Source organism: Cutaneotrichosporon oleaginosum (genome assembly GCF_008065305.1).
Source record: "Cutaneotrichosporon oleaginosum strain ATCC 20508 chromosome Unknown ATCC20508_contig05, whole genome shotgun sequence".
NCBI classification, from domain to species: domain Eukaryota; kingdom Fungi; phylum Basidiomycota; class Tremellomycetes; order Trichosporonales; family Trichosporonaceae; genus Cutaneotrichosporon; species Cutaneotrichosporon oleaginosum.
Window position 1 is genome coordinate 1834066 of NW_027072174.1, and position 15260 is coordinate 1849325.

At 61.6% G+C, this 15260-nt stretch overlaps 3 protein-coding genes across 3 annotated transcripts; 1 reads left to right on the forward strand and 2 right to left on the reverse strand.

Annotated features, from left to right (window-relative positions):
* Positions 1–786: 786 nt before the first annotated feature.
* COLE_06255 (uncharacterized protein) lies at positions 787–1897 on the forward strand (the record flags this gene model as incomplete). The annotated part of the gene is made up of 2 exons (XM_018426658.2): positions 787–1616; positions 1660–1897. The coding sequence occupies 2 exons, from the start codon at positions 787–789 to the stop codon at positions 1895–1897; spliced, it is 1068 nt and encodes a 355-aa protein (XP_018278896.1).
* A 659-nt stretch (positions 1898–2556) lies between these two features.
* On the reverse strand, positions 2557–6218 carry COLE_06256 (uncharacterized protein; the record flags this gene model as incomplete). Its single annotated transcript, XM_018423136.2, has 2 exons — positions 2557–2631; positions 2664–6218. The coding sequence occupies 2 exons, from the start codon at positions 6216–6218 to the stop codon at positions 2557–2559; spliced, it is 3630 nt and encodes a 1209-aa protein (XP_018278897.1).
* Positions 6219–9474: 3256 nt separating this feature from the next.
* On the reverse strand, positions 9475–15178 carry COLE_06257 (uncharacterized protein; the record flags this gene model as incomplete). Its single annotated transcript, XM_018425363.1, has 8 exons — positions 9475–10338; positions 10370–10728; positions 10760–10861; positions 10910–10984; positions 11075–11982; positions 13493–14676; positions 14709–14844; positions 14877–15178. 8 exons carry the CDS (start codon positions 15176–15178, stop codon positions 9475–9477), a joined length of 3930 nt encoding a protein of 1309 aa, XP_018278898.1.
* Between the last annotated feature and the right edge of the window lie 82 nt (positions 15179–15260).

Below are 15260 nucleotides of genomic sequence, written 5' to 3' on the forward strand. Positions count from 1 at the left end.
GACATGAGCGAATGGTATGTGGTGCGAGCGATACCATCAGCGTCGACCATTATGTATACGGCGAGGGGCGTTCAACGCCGTGCGCACATGACGAGCCTAGCCTGTGACCGCTGCGCCCTTGCGCGCGACGTGGGAACTACACAAGGGCGCGGCTGCGCATCACCGATTTTTCTCGCACCCATGTCTTGCGCCCTCGGGCGATCGACGGATCAGCGCCCGAGGCAAGACACCGCGGCGACATCGACCGATACGTCGTTATCCAGTAACGACGGCCGCGGATATGCGTGAGTTCGAGCGGGGGGGGATGTCGTGGCGCCACCTTCGGCGCCAGCAACATCGACCACGTGACCCACACGTGGTCTACGCCCAACGTCACGTGCATGCGGAACCAGCTCCTCACGTGACTCGGCGTCGGTACTTCCGCACGATACGATACATCCGTAAGGCCCATAGTATATATAGCGCCGTCGTTACCCAGTAACGACCAACGTATGTATCTTCCAGTCTCTTAGACTCGCCCTCGTCGACGGCATCGTCGACGGCTGCCGGACTCGAGTACCTCACCCCACTGGGTGAGTCTCTCGCCACGACATTATCTCTTCCGCAGATGAGTGGAAGCTTTCCTCAGCCCAAGGAAAGCTCAGCTGCAACGGCCTGCCGGTGAGTATAGCGGTGGCGGGCGTGGCCAGAATTAACACCAGCCTGCGGCCATCGAGTGCTTAGGGCAAATTGTGGCACAATTCCACTTCCTCGAGACGCCGGTCCTTCTCTACGGCAATAGACGAGATGATCTTGTTGAGCCTGTCTTCGGCTGATGAGATCGTCTTCTCCAAAGTAGTGCCCCACTCGGGAAGGCCACTCCAAATTTCCGCACGGGACGAAGAGATCTCGGTATTCCCCCTCACCCTGTTTTTGGCTGCATCGTTGGCTGAGCGGACCTTCCCAAAAGACACATTTCTGCCCGCTGGGCTTGCGAGGGAGCTTCTTATGAGCCCGACATTTGCGGCAGCTCAAGAGCATGCGCGGTACAAGCTGCAGCTTCCAGTACCTCCATTCCCGGAAGGCATCACCAAAACAACTGTCGTCGCATCCTCATCACCGCCACATTCATCGACTGCCGCCAGCAAGTTGCTGGGCCCACCATTGACGCTCCGCCTCAGCCCATACATCGGTAGGCGTGGTACAGCCAGCAACCAGCTACCAAAAGACCGCGAGCTCTTCTTCACTTGCGACGTCCCTCCCAACCTGCCAGGGCGTCCGCAGCGCGACGCCATCCCTCGGACGTGGACTTTAGCGCTCTCTGAGCTCCTTGACGTTCAGCCCACCGGTGACACCTACCGCGCCACCCTTAAAGACAACCCCTGCAGCTCGTACTCCGTCTTTGCGCTCGTGACGTCCCAGCACAAACCCGGCGGCACCTTCCATAACGTCGTCGACGATTTCACTCGCCTCGCGCCGCTTCAAGGCCGCGAGATCGCGCGCCTGTACGGTCTGTGGACGAGCAGCGATGACGACCTCAGCAATCTCCGCATCCTCCTCACGGAGGACCTCGGTGACTTCGACAACAACCTTGGGTACATGTTCGACAACGGGTTGGCCTCGCCGTCAAGCTATGCGTGAGTCCTATTCGGGATACGGGCAGGAATTGGCTGACGACAGTAACTCGCTCCCCGCATTAATCCACACCATCCATGCAGCAGGCGCTGTGCGCGCGAACAACGCGCCCGAGATCTACCTCATCTATCCTCGCGGCGAGGGGGTGTGCTACGGGATGTTACCGCGGATGGTTTGTGATGACCCGGACCCGGATACGCACGAGCTCTTTGAAAGCAAAGTCGTCAAGGAACAGGAATGGATGGCTAAGTGGTTGACGCTCCGCCCAACTTACAGCGCATAAATCATTGTCGCGACAAGGTCGGGGACCAAAGTCATCATGTTCTTACGTCCTGTGAACACTTCCGTGTGCATGCTCTACGCTCCCAAGATACACGCTCTCAAGCAGCTTCCACGGTACCCGTCTCGCTGTCTCCAAATTGTTCCATGATCACCATTTCCACACCGGCCGCAGCCACAAACCCGCCAAAAACCTCCATGCGGCCTTGAGAGACGTAGCCGGCCGTCCAAATCATTCACAATTGGACTCCTTCATGCGTGTATAGCTCCCTCAACCTTGCATAGCCCCCTCATGCTTGTATAGCCTCCTTGATCTGTGTTTAGCCCTGCTTGTGTCGCTGCCGATACCTGGTCCGCATCGCGATATGCCTTAGGCCAATCACTGTGTAGATGCATAATTGTATGTACCACGCCGCGTCTCGCAGTTGCGCGCGACTAAACCATCACGACCTCGTGTGGTGTGAAGTGAACAAGGGCTGGTGTGAATTGTGCCGCCTCACGTGAACTATCCTGGTCTCACTCAGCTGTCCTGAGCCACTCAACAAGCCTCTCACACGAGAGTGGCGCTGGTTCCATCTCTTCGAACCAAAGCACCAGACATAAGCCCAAGCTACGACCCCTCGCACAACTCCAACATATCAACGTGACTCTACATCTTCCCCATTACGCGATCGCAATCGCCAAGCCCTGCAGCACCGTCGCGCGATCCTCTGCGCCATCCGCAAACATGTAGTATTCCTATCGTCAGCCGTCGCCTTCGTCGATCTCACCTTGCCTCCCGTCTCAAGCTTCCAGCTGCCTTGCACCGCGCTCTCCTCGTACGCCTCGGAGATTTTGGCGCCCGACAGGCCGACAGTCGTGAGGGCCTTGGCGGTGTCGTTCTCGCTGTCCGACTTGAAGAGCCGCAGCTCAGACGCCAGCAAGTGGAAGTACCGCCGGCGCCACGTTGGCGAGTTCATCGTCTGCACCGTCACCCAGCCGCGCAGCATGATCCCGCCCTCAGCTTTGCCGCCCTGCAGCTGCCGCGTCACTTCGTCGCGCTCGCGCGCGGCGCGCTCGATGCGTTCCTGCTCCGCTTTGGCTGAGGCTGCAGCCGCGCGTTCTTGCTCGACACGCTCAGCTTTGAGGCGCTCCGCTTCGGCAAGCTCCGCAGCCTCGCGTTCGGCCTCGCGCTCAGCCGCGAGACGCGCTTCCTCCTGCTGCGCGGCCAGGCGCTCCTCCATCTCGGCGAGGCGGCGCTCTTGCACCAGGCGGGCTTCCTCTGCTTCCCGCTCCTCTTGGAGGCGGCGCTGCTCGTCCGCGGCAACGCGGCGCTCCTCTTCCTCAGCGCGAAGCAATGCGGCAAGATGGTCTTCCTCTTCCTTTGCGGCAAGACGTTCTTGCTCCATGCGTGCGGCTTCCAGGCGCAGGCGCTCTTTTTCAAGGCGGCGCGTCTCGGCAGCAAGAGCCATCTCTTGCTCCTCCTGGAGGCGGTGCTCTTCCGCTCGCGCCGACTCTTGCTCCTCTTGGAGCCGTTGTTCTTCGGCCGCGCGCTTGGCAGCTTCGGCGACCTCGAGGTCAAGACGTCTGGCTTCCTCTCGCTGAGCCGCCTCGCGTTGCTCACGCTCAGCAAGCTCGGCACGTTCAGCAGCGGCAAGCTCCGCAGCTTCGCGCTCGGCGACCTCGTTTGCTTCAACATCGTCGTCGAAGCCGTTCAGCTCGAGCTCGCTATCGCTGTTGCTGTCGCTGTAGTCATGGTCGTCGTCCAGTTGCGAGACGGCGTCGTGGAACTCGTCCTCCCTGTCGCCAACGCTCAGCCGGCGCTGTTGCGCAAGAGCTGCCTCTCGTGCACGCTGGCGGTCCGCGGCGCCCTCGTCCCCAGCAGTGGGAGAGGACGGCGAGTACCGTGCTTCTTGACGGTGCTGGCGTGCGGCACTGGCGGCGGCGGCGAGTTGCTCCACGGGCGAAGCAACCGGGTTACTGCCCGCCGCCGTGACCATGGCAAGGCTCAACGACTGCGGAAGCTCGTCGCTGGCGTTGTCGTAGTGTGAGTCATCGGACATGAACTCGCTGCTCATGGCCACACTGGTCACACGAGAAGCCGGGTTCGCAGACGACGTGTGAGACATAGTGCGTGCCTTCTCAGATTTTCGGAAGGCCTCTAGTTGCTGAGCCTGCTCGATGGCATGTCGCTCTCGCGCGGACGCGAATGCCTCCTGCGCGGTAAGGCTGAGCTTGCGCTCCATCTTTGGTGGAGTGTAGCCAATGCCGCCTGACGGGGTGCGGTAGGCGCTCGGTGCAAGCGCGAAGCTGCTCAGCCCCAAGCCCTGCAAGCCATACTCGTAAGGGAGAGTCGAGTGATCCTCGGACGTCGAATTGGAGGACACGAGCGAGCTGCGCACGGGTGGCGAGCCAGGAGGCGTGCCCGAGTTGGTGTTGCGCCGCCGGCGGAACGCGTTCGTGATGCTGTGTGTGCGGAGCCGCGCCGAGGTAGGCGACATCGGGGGGCTAAGGTCCTCGTCGTCTGCAGGTGGACGCGGTGAGCGGAATGGCAAGCGGAACTTGGAAGACGTTTTGTGCCGCACGACATGAGGCGTTGGCGCAGTGCCAGCCGAAGAGGACGACATGGGAGGGGCAAGCTGTCCCCTCGCCGCCGGAGGCAGGGGCGGGAGTTCGTGCTGGTGACGGCGCGGCGAGGACTGCATCGGCATGTTGGCCGTCACCGCCTGAACGGGAGTGCTCCCCGCGCTGCCCAGGTCAATAACATGTCTCGACCCTGGGCTCGCAGTCGAGGCGGCCTTGGAGGACGCCTCGGGCGAGCCTATGGGCACGTCATCATCGACTGTGATCCGCTCTACTTCGTCTTCGCGATCTTGGCCAAGGACGCCAAAGCCAAGCCCACGTTGCAGGGTGTGTGTCTCAGAAGTCGAGGCGGATTTGGAGTGTCCACTCTCCAGTGCCGGTGACCTGTTGGGCATCGAGGTCCCCGACTCCGAAGCGGACTTGGCATGCCCGGGTATCCGGCGGGATGGGCTTACTGGTGAGGAAGTGGGTCTGGTCCGGCCAGAATTCGAGGACTCCGGAGTGATGGCCCGCACCTGCCCGTTGGAGAGGGACAGAACTCTGGCATGTGCTGGTGTGGCAGTGACGGCTTGCGCCGAGGCAACAGCTGACGCTTCGAGGATATCTAGACCCTCCCCAGAGTGCGGAGACGAAAGGACACTGCGAGGTGAGGCAATGTCCTCGAGCGTGCGAATCTGGCTCTGCGGGGTTTGGGGCCGCCGCGAGAGTGCAGAACTGGCGGGGGCAGGGCTGGCAGGCGCGACTCCTACCACATCGCTTCCGACTGCAGCGAGATCCACACCGTGCACGGAGCGTCCCGGGCCGGCCAGAACTTCCGTTCCTACCTCTCTGGCCCGGAGACTTCTTGAGCGTTCCAGAAGCGCAGGGGAGGCGAGGCGCGGACTCTCTCGGACGCTGGCGGCCCGGACAAGCGGACTCGACGAGGAAGATCCGGATGGACTGCCCACCGACCGCGCCTTCGGACTTGGACTGACCGATTGCAGCATTCCCCCGTCTATATCGAGTGCGGCTGCAAGGTTAGGGGGTGTACCAAACGCTGGCGACGGTGGGATGCGCGGCGTCGAAGTTCGCGAGGAGTCTCGAGGTGGGGGTGCAATGAGGGCCTCAGGCGCCGCGAGCAGCTCAGTCTCCCCTCCCACGCTTTGCGACGCCGCAGGCTGAGGCGACACACCTGCACCGACGACGCGACGTAAACTGCTCTTTCTCGCCGGCGTGTGCGTCAAAAGCTCGGAATCACTAAGAAGGTCTGGATCCATGGCGGGCACAGGCTTTCTCGAAATCGAATTGCTCTTCTTGTGTCCATGCTTCTTCTCGGTGGAGCGGATCGAGCTTGCAGCGCTACCAGGAGCCGAGTCTGGGGCAGCGACGACACCGGGCGTGCGAGCAGCAACGGGAATGGTAACGGGAGGCGGAGGCGGCGCGCGATTGCTCTTGATGCTCGCGAAACTCGACGTACTCAGGGGTCGCGCACCACTGTCCTCGACTCGATCGAGGCTGCGCTGACGTAGCGGCATCGTGAGATCGACCGAGACAATACCTAGACCCAGCCCCGCGGGAGCAAGCGATGGAGCAGGCTCACGCTCTTCAGAAGGACGCGGCGAGGGATCCGAGGTCTCAGAGCGGGCATAAGGCAGCATGGTGCTGATGGGCCGGTCGGTATCGCGCTGGTCGGAATCGCGCATGTCGGACTCGCGCCTGCTGGTCTCGTTCCTCATGGAGCTGCGTACCGAGTCGATTCTGCTCGAGTCACGCCACTCAGCCATGCTGCTGCGGGCCGAGAAGAAGGCACCTGATCCCGACCCTATTCTGGAGTTTGGGCTCAAGGGGCTCACAGGCTCCGTGCTTATGCGCGGCGACGTAAGCGGGCTTGACACAAGGGGTGACGACATGAGTGAGCTCGACCCGCTGTCAGCGACTGCGAGTGATGCCTCGCGCACAGAGGTGGGAACCGGTGGAAAGGGTGCTTGACTGAATCCGCCCATGCTGGGGTTAGGCGACGGTCCGGTGCTGGATGAAAGACCTCGACGCGGCGGGCGAATGGGGGTTTTCGATGACCGTGGCGGCACGTTTGGAACAGGAGGCAGCGGTCCATCAGGCACAGGCGACGGGGGAGGCAGCGGCCTCCCGCCATGACCTGAAGCGAGCCGCTGTCGTGAGCGTTGCGGAATGGGAGGTGAACCGATCCCGACAGGCGGCGAGCCGACGGCCGAGGACGGAGCGAGAGGCATGCCAGCTGGGTTGGGGAGAGGGTTCGGGATGGTAGGGACAGCGGGAGGGGGGTGATCGGGGACAGGAAGCGGGGCAGGCATGAAATGGCCATGTCGACTTCCAGGTGATCCACGACGAGAGTGTGGAGAGTGAATGAGAGGACTACTCGCGGGCGAATGAGGCACAGATGCGACCCGTAGCGGTTCCGGCTCTCCGCGCAACGGCTCGCGAGAAGCGCGTCGGAGTTCGTGAGGAAGAGGCGGTACGGGCGGTGCGTCACCCATCGACATCCGGCCGAGCATGCTTGGAGAAAAGGATGGGTCGCTACCTCTTCTTGATGAGCGCCGTGAGTCCGAGGTCACCGAAGTAGGAACGCTGGCGTCACGCGACGGTGGACGCCCACCCCAGTAGCCTGAGTCGCGAGAAAGGGGGCGGGTCGAACTCGCCTCAGAGCCCATTCTCCCGGACGAATTGGACACACTCCGCTGACGTGGCGAGTCCGATAAGTTGGAGATGGCCGACGACGATGGAGAGCGAAAGCTTGCATTGGGGCTCGACAGCAAGGGGCTCGTTTGTGAGCTTGCCACGGCGCGATTAAGCCCGCCAGCGGCGCCAGCGGCCGGAAATGCGGTACCTCGAGAAGCGCTTGAGGGGTCCGCCCCTTCCCTCTGCCCCGCACTCGGTGCCGATGCTTGCACTCGGGCTGATTTGGGAGCCTGGTAGAGGTGCTGGGGTGCGTTCGGATCGATGGGCGCTTTGGGAGTGACGGGAGTGATAGGTGTGGTCGGAGTGGGAGGAACCGCAGATGAGTGGTATCCTGGGTGTGCATGCGACATCATGCTTGGCAGTGAGGGAGCGGACGAAACGGATGGTGAGGTCGGCTGGGACTGTGAGTGCGGTGTAGGTGTCGTCTTCTCGATCCCACTCGACGGCGGAGGAGACGCCGAGCGCTTGCGTGGTCGCCGTGGAATGGGTGCGACAACAGAGCCCGAGGTCGTAGCTGGTTGCACGGCGGCTCGTGGCGTAGTGGGATCATCTGGGAGATCGGGGAGCTCGCGTTCCCGAGACGGTGGTTGAGCGTTCGCGCTCCCTCGGAAGACAGCGCTGTGGCTTGGCCCTGGCCCGGGCGTCGATCCGGCACTCGACGATTCTGCTGTCGCGGACGCGAGGACAGCACCGCTGGGAGGTGGAACCGGTGGACCAGGTGATTTTGAGGGAGGTGGTGGTGCGGGAGAAGATGGGATGGAAGAACCTGCAGACGCTGGCTGGGTGGATGGCGCGGTGGTAAATGCGGAAGGCGACGGTGTCGCATCACCCTCCCTCTCAACAACATCGCTGACGAGCATCCCAAGCCGCTCGGCGATGAGCTTGTCGGTAAGCTCAGCAGCGGTTGTGAGCGTCGCGAGCGCGAGATACCTGGGAAAGATCGCAGCGAACGCGCGGGCGTGCACGATTGCTTTGGCTGCCGTCAGCGATATCCTCTGTGCGCGCTACCTCGCTTGACGCCACTGCTGTCAGCGCATATTCCTTCTGCTCGCTCTGGGCGACGGGCGTGCACCCAGGGCGTGCACGGACTCACCCAACACCGCTCAGCACGAGCACGACGAGGCCTTTGTCGCGCACGATCACATATGCAAACGACACCTCCTTGGTCGCTTCGATCGCATCGCGCAGACCAGGAAACCGCGGGCTGGACCCCGTCGCGCGCAACACGATGGCCGTCGTGCCCGGCGCATACGCTGCTACGAGCCTGGCGTCAGTAACCGTAGTGTTGAGGAGAGATCTGTGCGCGGTTCCAGAATCCGAAGTACGGAGAATGACTGGCGTCGTCCCGTGGGTTGACGCCGAGGTCCGAGCGCCCCGCACAAGCCGAGACAGAGCGAGACGAACAGCGCGCCATCGCGCATGGACGTGGCGGCGAGGAGCGGGTGACAACGTAGGCGGTGAGGGCAGGGGTAGAGGTCAAGCAGGGGATTCGGTCTCATCGCCGAGACCGGAGTGGAGGCATCGCGCTGACTTCCCCATCGCCGCCGCTGCTGCGATGGGCGGCTATCGCACCCGGCTGTTGCAGACGGCACTTTGTTGGCCACCTCCTCGCTCGAATCCGGGCAAAACGCGAGCACTAAGCTGTGCCAAATGGAGGCGCGCGGACGCGGTACAAGGTGCGGCCCCCGAAAACACAGCTCGGAACTCACCATGATGTGGGGTCTGAGGGGTCGTGGAGCGCGGCGGCGGCAGCATGGAGGGCGGGGTCGGAGGTGTCAGCTGACATGCCCCGCGGTAGTGCCGTGCGGAGCGAGCTGAGAGAGGGAGGGGGACGGAGAGTGGAAGTTGGTTGAGCGAGAGAGACGAGGATGATGGTCAGAGAGCAAACGGTGATGGCGGTGGAGGAGAGAAGGTCCTTGTGTGGGCCCCCCGTTAGTGTCGCTCTCCGTCCATCGAGTGGCCAGGGCGCGGGATTACAGCATCGTCTCGTAAACAATCCCCCTCCTCTCGACCAAACACCTCAGCACCTATCGTTCTTTACAGCCAGGTCAATAACTCACGCTCACTACAGAAATTCATTCGGCTGTCGATCTACACAAATTTGGGCTCGCTGCACCTGTCCGTGCATGCTTACCTGGCCTTTTATTCTGTCTCTTTCGTCTATCTTACAGAGTGTACTAATCTGGGTCAGCGCACTGATCGTCACTAAACACTCACCAGATTGATATTCCGAGACTGGAGCGTTGAACCATGGACTCGCCTTTACCTGTGTCCCCCATCTCATCGTCCTCGTCTGTTTGGTGGCGCCGGGGGTTGAGCCGTGCGTCACTGCTGGTGGGCGTGGTGTATGGCGGGGCCGAAGCGACTGACAAGAGGTGTGGCGACAGCGTGTCCATGGTAGGCTGTGTCAATGGGACCGAGTACGGCGGTGGTGGTGGCGACGACGGGGTTCTGGAAGTGGGTAGGGGCGGGAGCTGGGGGCGCAGCAACAGTGGGTGTGGCGATTATCTGGGGGGCGTGGAGAGCAGCGGCCGGTGTGGTAGACGTCATGCCGGACGGCTGAGGATGGGCGAGGATGTTCGGGTAGGCTGAGTGGTCGGTGGGGCTGAGGCTCATTGCAGGCATAGGGGGGACAAGCGCATAGGGCGCGGCGGGGGGAGGTGGGGCGACTGGGGCGGGCGTGGGCTGGGCGTTGGCACTGCGGAAAACATCACCTTCGGCGGTAGCGAGCTCGATCATTTGCGCGGGGGTGAGCGCCTGGAAGGGGTTGGCTGCGTTGATCGGCTGGAGACTAGCCGTAGGTTGCGAAGGCTGCGCCGCCACCGTTAGAGGGTTAGCGTGCAGTAAGGCCATCATCGCCATGGTATTCTGGTCGATGGGCGGGGTCGCTCCCACAGGCTGCGTGCTGGGGTAGGAAGGCGCATAATGCGCTTGTGCCGCCATGATGTTGGCGGTCGGCGCGGGGCCCGCTCCAGCACCCGCGGGCCACGGAGGAGAGCCGTGCTGAGTACTTACGGCGTTCGTGTGCGAGTTCTGCGTCCAGGCGTTGTTCCGGTTGTCCAGCGTCGGGAGCATGCTACGCTCAGAGTAGCCCCAGTCCCAGAGTGCGGTTACTGGGAGTATCTGCATCGGGGGAGCCACGTCGAGTTGGTACATCCAGATAATCGAGGCGTGGAGGTCACGCATGGCCTGGAGTGAGCGTGCCCCGCTTGGAACTCACATCAAGTGGGCCATACAGCCGCAGTTGGCCCCCCGTTGGGAGGGCACGATGGAACTTCGGCAGCCACCGCCACCCTCTTTCCCAAAGGTTGTCAAGGGCGTAGGTGTGGAACTCGACCCCGTGGACTCTGATAGCCAGGGTGACCTCGTCGTTTGGGTTGGATCGCCACATGCACAGGCTGCGGATGTTGTCTCGAGTGATGTTGATGGTGGCCTTCATGTGCGCCTTCTTGAACGACCCGAGGATCACGAGCTGAGGCGGGTCCTCGCGGAGGAGTCCCGACAAAAGAGCCGACGACATGCCCGGTGTCTTCCAGCCGGGGTAGCTGAAGTTGTAGAGGGGCAGTAGGATGTCCGGCGCTAATGTCAGCGTTGAACACGGCAGACGTACGTTGGAAGGACAGCATCTTCAGGGTTAGCTGCTCCTCGTCGAGCTCCGGGTAGGGCCGGCGGGGAGCCGACATGCACTGCGCAATCGTGAGGCGCGAGTAGACTGAAGTGGTCAACGGGTGTGCAAGCGCTTGTGGGAGGGTGTACGCACTGGCAAAGGGGAATCGGCGGATTGCCGCTCCCGTTCCGGCCGCAGTGTTTGAGAGCATCGGGGTCGGCTGAGCGGCTTGGGTTAGCGTTTGCGCCTTGAGATGAAGTTGAGTGGCTTATCACCGGGGCTGAGCCACCCCGAAGATACACTCACCAGGAAACTCACCAGGCTGACCCAGGACCGTGCCATGCGTAGGCTGCGCGAAACCACCGGTAGGCTGCTCGTTGTAACCGTGGGCAACCCAAGGCCGCGAAGGGGGCTTGACGACGTTCGCTTGAGCACCAGCCTGAGGGAGCGTGAGTGCACACCCCGCGAAATCGTTGGGGGCGGCGACCACTTGCGACTGGCCAGTCTGCGGACCGGGGCCGAGCGCAGTCTCGGCTTTGTCAGTGGCCGACGAGTCGACGTGGGGCGTCGTCTCGGGCTTGGGCGGAGAGTTGGGCTGCGCCGAGGGCTTGCGGTGCGGGTGAGGTCCCGAGTAGGGCCCAGGCGCGGGCTCGCGCGAAGAGCCAGGCTGGTACGAATCCTGGACCGTGCGCGGGGCCTTGAGGCGCAGCTGAGCCTTGGGCTTGGGGGATGTCTTGGCCTTGGGCGAAACCTTAGCGGGTCGCACCTTGGCCGTGGCCCGCTCCTTGGGCTGAGGCGAGGCCTCAGCCTGAGGCGCCTTGGGCTGAGGCGATACCTTGGGCTGAGGCGATACCTTGGGTTGAGGCGATACCTTGGGCTGAGGCGAGCCCGACACCTTGTAGGGAGCGTGCTGGTTGGTCGCTCCCGCAGGCGCGATAAGCTGCTGCAGCAGGGTGACTTGCATCATGGAGGACCCCACCGCGACGGCGGAGGCGTAGGTCTTGCAGAAAATACTGTTGGGGGTTTTGTGGTCGGTGACGGTCTGTCCGTTGGCGGGGAGACCCGCAGAAGGCGTGGCAAGCGGCGTGGGGAGCGCCGCACCCCCGCGGACAGGCGGGGTGTTCTGGACTTGGTTGTAGCTGCCCATGAGGGCGTCCTTGTAGGGCGACTGAGTCTTGGGCAGCGTGAGACAGTTATCGCCGGCGCGGGAAGGCTGATCCGGGGAGCTGGGGGGAGCCGGGGAGTTGGGGGGAGCAGGAGGTATCGAGCGGGAGCGAGCGCGGACCGAGCGGCGCTCGGTAGTCGACTTGGAGGTGGTCGAGACATTCTGGGTATTTTGTAAGGTGCGGTTGTGAGATGAGGAGTTGGTTAGCTAGTGGGTAGCGGATGAAGCGCCGGAGAGCAGGCTTTATATGTCGTTTTGGCGTCTGCTAGAAGGCCATGGGACGAAGACGCTTCGCAAGAGAATGGGAACGAGGGAGCGTGGGTAAGCACAGGTTAGACAGGTGCTACCCAAGCCACGCGCAGACAGTTAGCATCATGAGAAACAGACAGCCGCCACATTCTTGTCCCAGTCCGTCTGCAGACGAGGAAACGGAGGGAGGGGACAGACAGATCTGGGTCCACAGCCGCGAGATGAGCAGCGCAAGAGTGTCGCGAAAAGCTGCATCCTAGTTATTGTCATAATGCTGTTAATTGTATGAAGGATTATTGACCTGGATGGAGGTGATGGCCGAATTTCGCAGAGAACGGTGGCTCAACCTAGCAAAACTGAGGGCGAGAAGTTGCGGTTAATCTTTGCTCGATGAAAGATAAGCTGGGAGCGGACACACGGTCATCTGGAAGGAACGCACGCAGGAAGCCGCACACGTGTGGCTGAACACCGAGCAGACGATCTGGCACTATTGGGACTCGATTGGTGCGGAGTGAGTGGCTAGGCCGCCGGTCCGTTCTTTACCCGGGACCCCTCAGCAGCTGAATACTTGGTGTTATGCTCCTTGAGCTGTGGGAGGTGAGTTCAATGAGAAGCGCGAAAACTGCAAGCCTCCGCCTCATCTTTTCTGTGCAGTATCCACATGCCACTGCTCCTCGGCGGGTCTTGCAACAACCATTCATGCGCCACGCCCTAGCCCATGACCTCCTCAATGAACAGATGTTATCGGGGCTCTCGAAGATCGTGCACTCCCTCAGGATGGGAGTGGGAGACGGCTTCTTAGTGTGCATAGAGTGGTGTGCGAGCTCACAGCTGTGCTGCCGCGGCGCCGCCACATCCGCCTGCTCGACCTGGGAGGTGTTGCAACCCAATTTGGCGGCCTCATCTTGACCCAACCCAAATTGCTCCGGCATATTCGTGTCTTAGTGCCAAGATTATGTGTATGTGAATTACTGTGCGGGATCTAGGAGCCTAGTCTGTATCTTCCCAGCTGTGACTGTTAATGCTGGGAGCACCGCCGTCCCGTTCGCAGGCTCCCCTCCGTCCCCCTCTTGCGCTTCCACTTTTCTGTCTTGGCTCCCTCACTCCCACTCATGGGCGGGTAGTCGGCCACAATGTACCATCCTAACCGCTCTGAATCACGAACAATGGTACCATGGGCACAGCCCCCTCACCTCCGCGCCATCAAGCTCCGTCCCGCCCGCTGCTGTTATTCCACACAGGGTTCATTACAAATCACTAGAGTACTCCTCTGTACAAAACACTGAAACTAAGCATAACGGGGATGGGCATAGTTTGGCGACATGTCGTCATAGCGGGAGCCGCGGAGCGCTTCGACTGGGCCCCTCGAGAGGTCGATTTCATCGATCGGCACGAGCTTGGTGCGCTTGGCAATCTTCCACCCCACATATGCTAGGACGACGACGGGGATGGTGACGTAGGAGGCAAAGAATGAGGCCACGTCGAACTTGGGGATCCACGCAGCAAAGCCGTTGGTGATGAGCACCAGCATGAACAGCGCAATCGTGTAGTAAGCGAAGAATGGCTGGCCCCAGCCGCGGTAGGCGAACTTTGTGCGGTCGATGCCCTGCCGAATGCAGGCTTTGCGGAAGCGGATGAACGCGAGGGCGATGCCACTCCAGGTGATGAGGGCGGAGAGAGCGGAAAGGTTGGAGAGCCAGATGAATGCCTGGTTTGATCCGTTGGAGACCGATAGGTAGGCGAGGCACGAGAAGAGCGCGCCGACCACAACGCCCATGTACGGGATACCATTCCTGGATGTGCGCATAAAAATGCGAGGAAGCTGCCTCTCGCGCGCCATGGCCATCAGCAAGCGGGAGAGGACGTAAAGTTGCTCGTTGCCACTCGAGAGGGCCGAGGTGATGACCACACCGTTGATAATGTGAGGAAGCACCCTGACGCCCGCGTTTCGGCACATGATCACCCAAGGCGAGGAGCCAGCGTTTCCGCTGTCCTTCTCAATCTCAGAGAGGAGGAGCGGGTCCTTGAAGCTGACCGTGAGGGAAATCATCAGTGTACCGATGACGTAGATGAACAGAATGCGAACAAAGGTCGTCTTGATGGCTTTGGCGATGCTGCGGCGGGGGTTGTGTGCCTCGCCACCCATTACAGCAACAGACTCTATCGCCGAGTATGCGAAAGCGGCACCCGTGAAAACTGCCCAAAAACCGCAGAAGTTGGACAGCGAACGCGGTTTAATCCCGAGGTAATCGTTGTTGAACGGCTCCTCGCGCCAGTACCTCCCGCCAATGAATGTCCTATTGGTGGGCACACCGCCAAGATTGGCGATGAGGGCGAAAAGCATCAGCCCGACAAGTCTGGCGACTTTGAGGCAGGCGAAGAAGAACTCGATTTCGCCGTAGTATCTCACGCCCAGGATGTTGATGAGCACCGTAAGGACCAGGAACGCAGTGATGTACGCGGCCGCATGGTTCAGGTTGTGGTCCCAGTACGTGAAGAGCGAGGCCTAGGGTCAGCTCCATGGTAGCGCAGGCTTACAATAGCAGTTAGCTCAGTGGGGATACCGAAGGCGCAGGACAAGAACGCGTTGATGCCCATGCAAAAGCCGAGCGCGTCGTCGACGTATCGCGTAGCCATCTCGATATATCCACCGACGCTGGGTGCGAAGCAGGACCTGCAGTCAGCCACATACATATCAAAACGCACATCTCGCCGAGCGACACCATCATAGTACCGACGCCGGTGCCGACAAGGGTGTATCCGAGCCACAGACCGACGGGGCCGCCGCGAGTGAGCGAGGCGCCCGAGCCAACGAACAGGCCTGTGCCAATGGTGCCTGCGATGGCAATCATTGTCACGACGCGCGGAGGTAGGTCGCGGCGCAGGCCGTGCTCGCCAATGTGCGTGTTCTCGAGCTCATCTTGAACATTCTCGGCGGGGTGGACCTGGACCGTGGCTTCCTGCCCCTTCTCGTCGCTGGAACGATTCTGTTTCTCGTGCTCGTCCATGGTTCTTGGAGGCTGTCGCGATTGGGGTCGGGTCGGGGAGAGACCAGACAGCGTGTAATATAAGAAAGGACCACCTCGTATC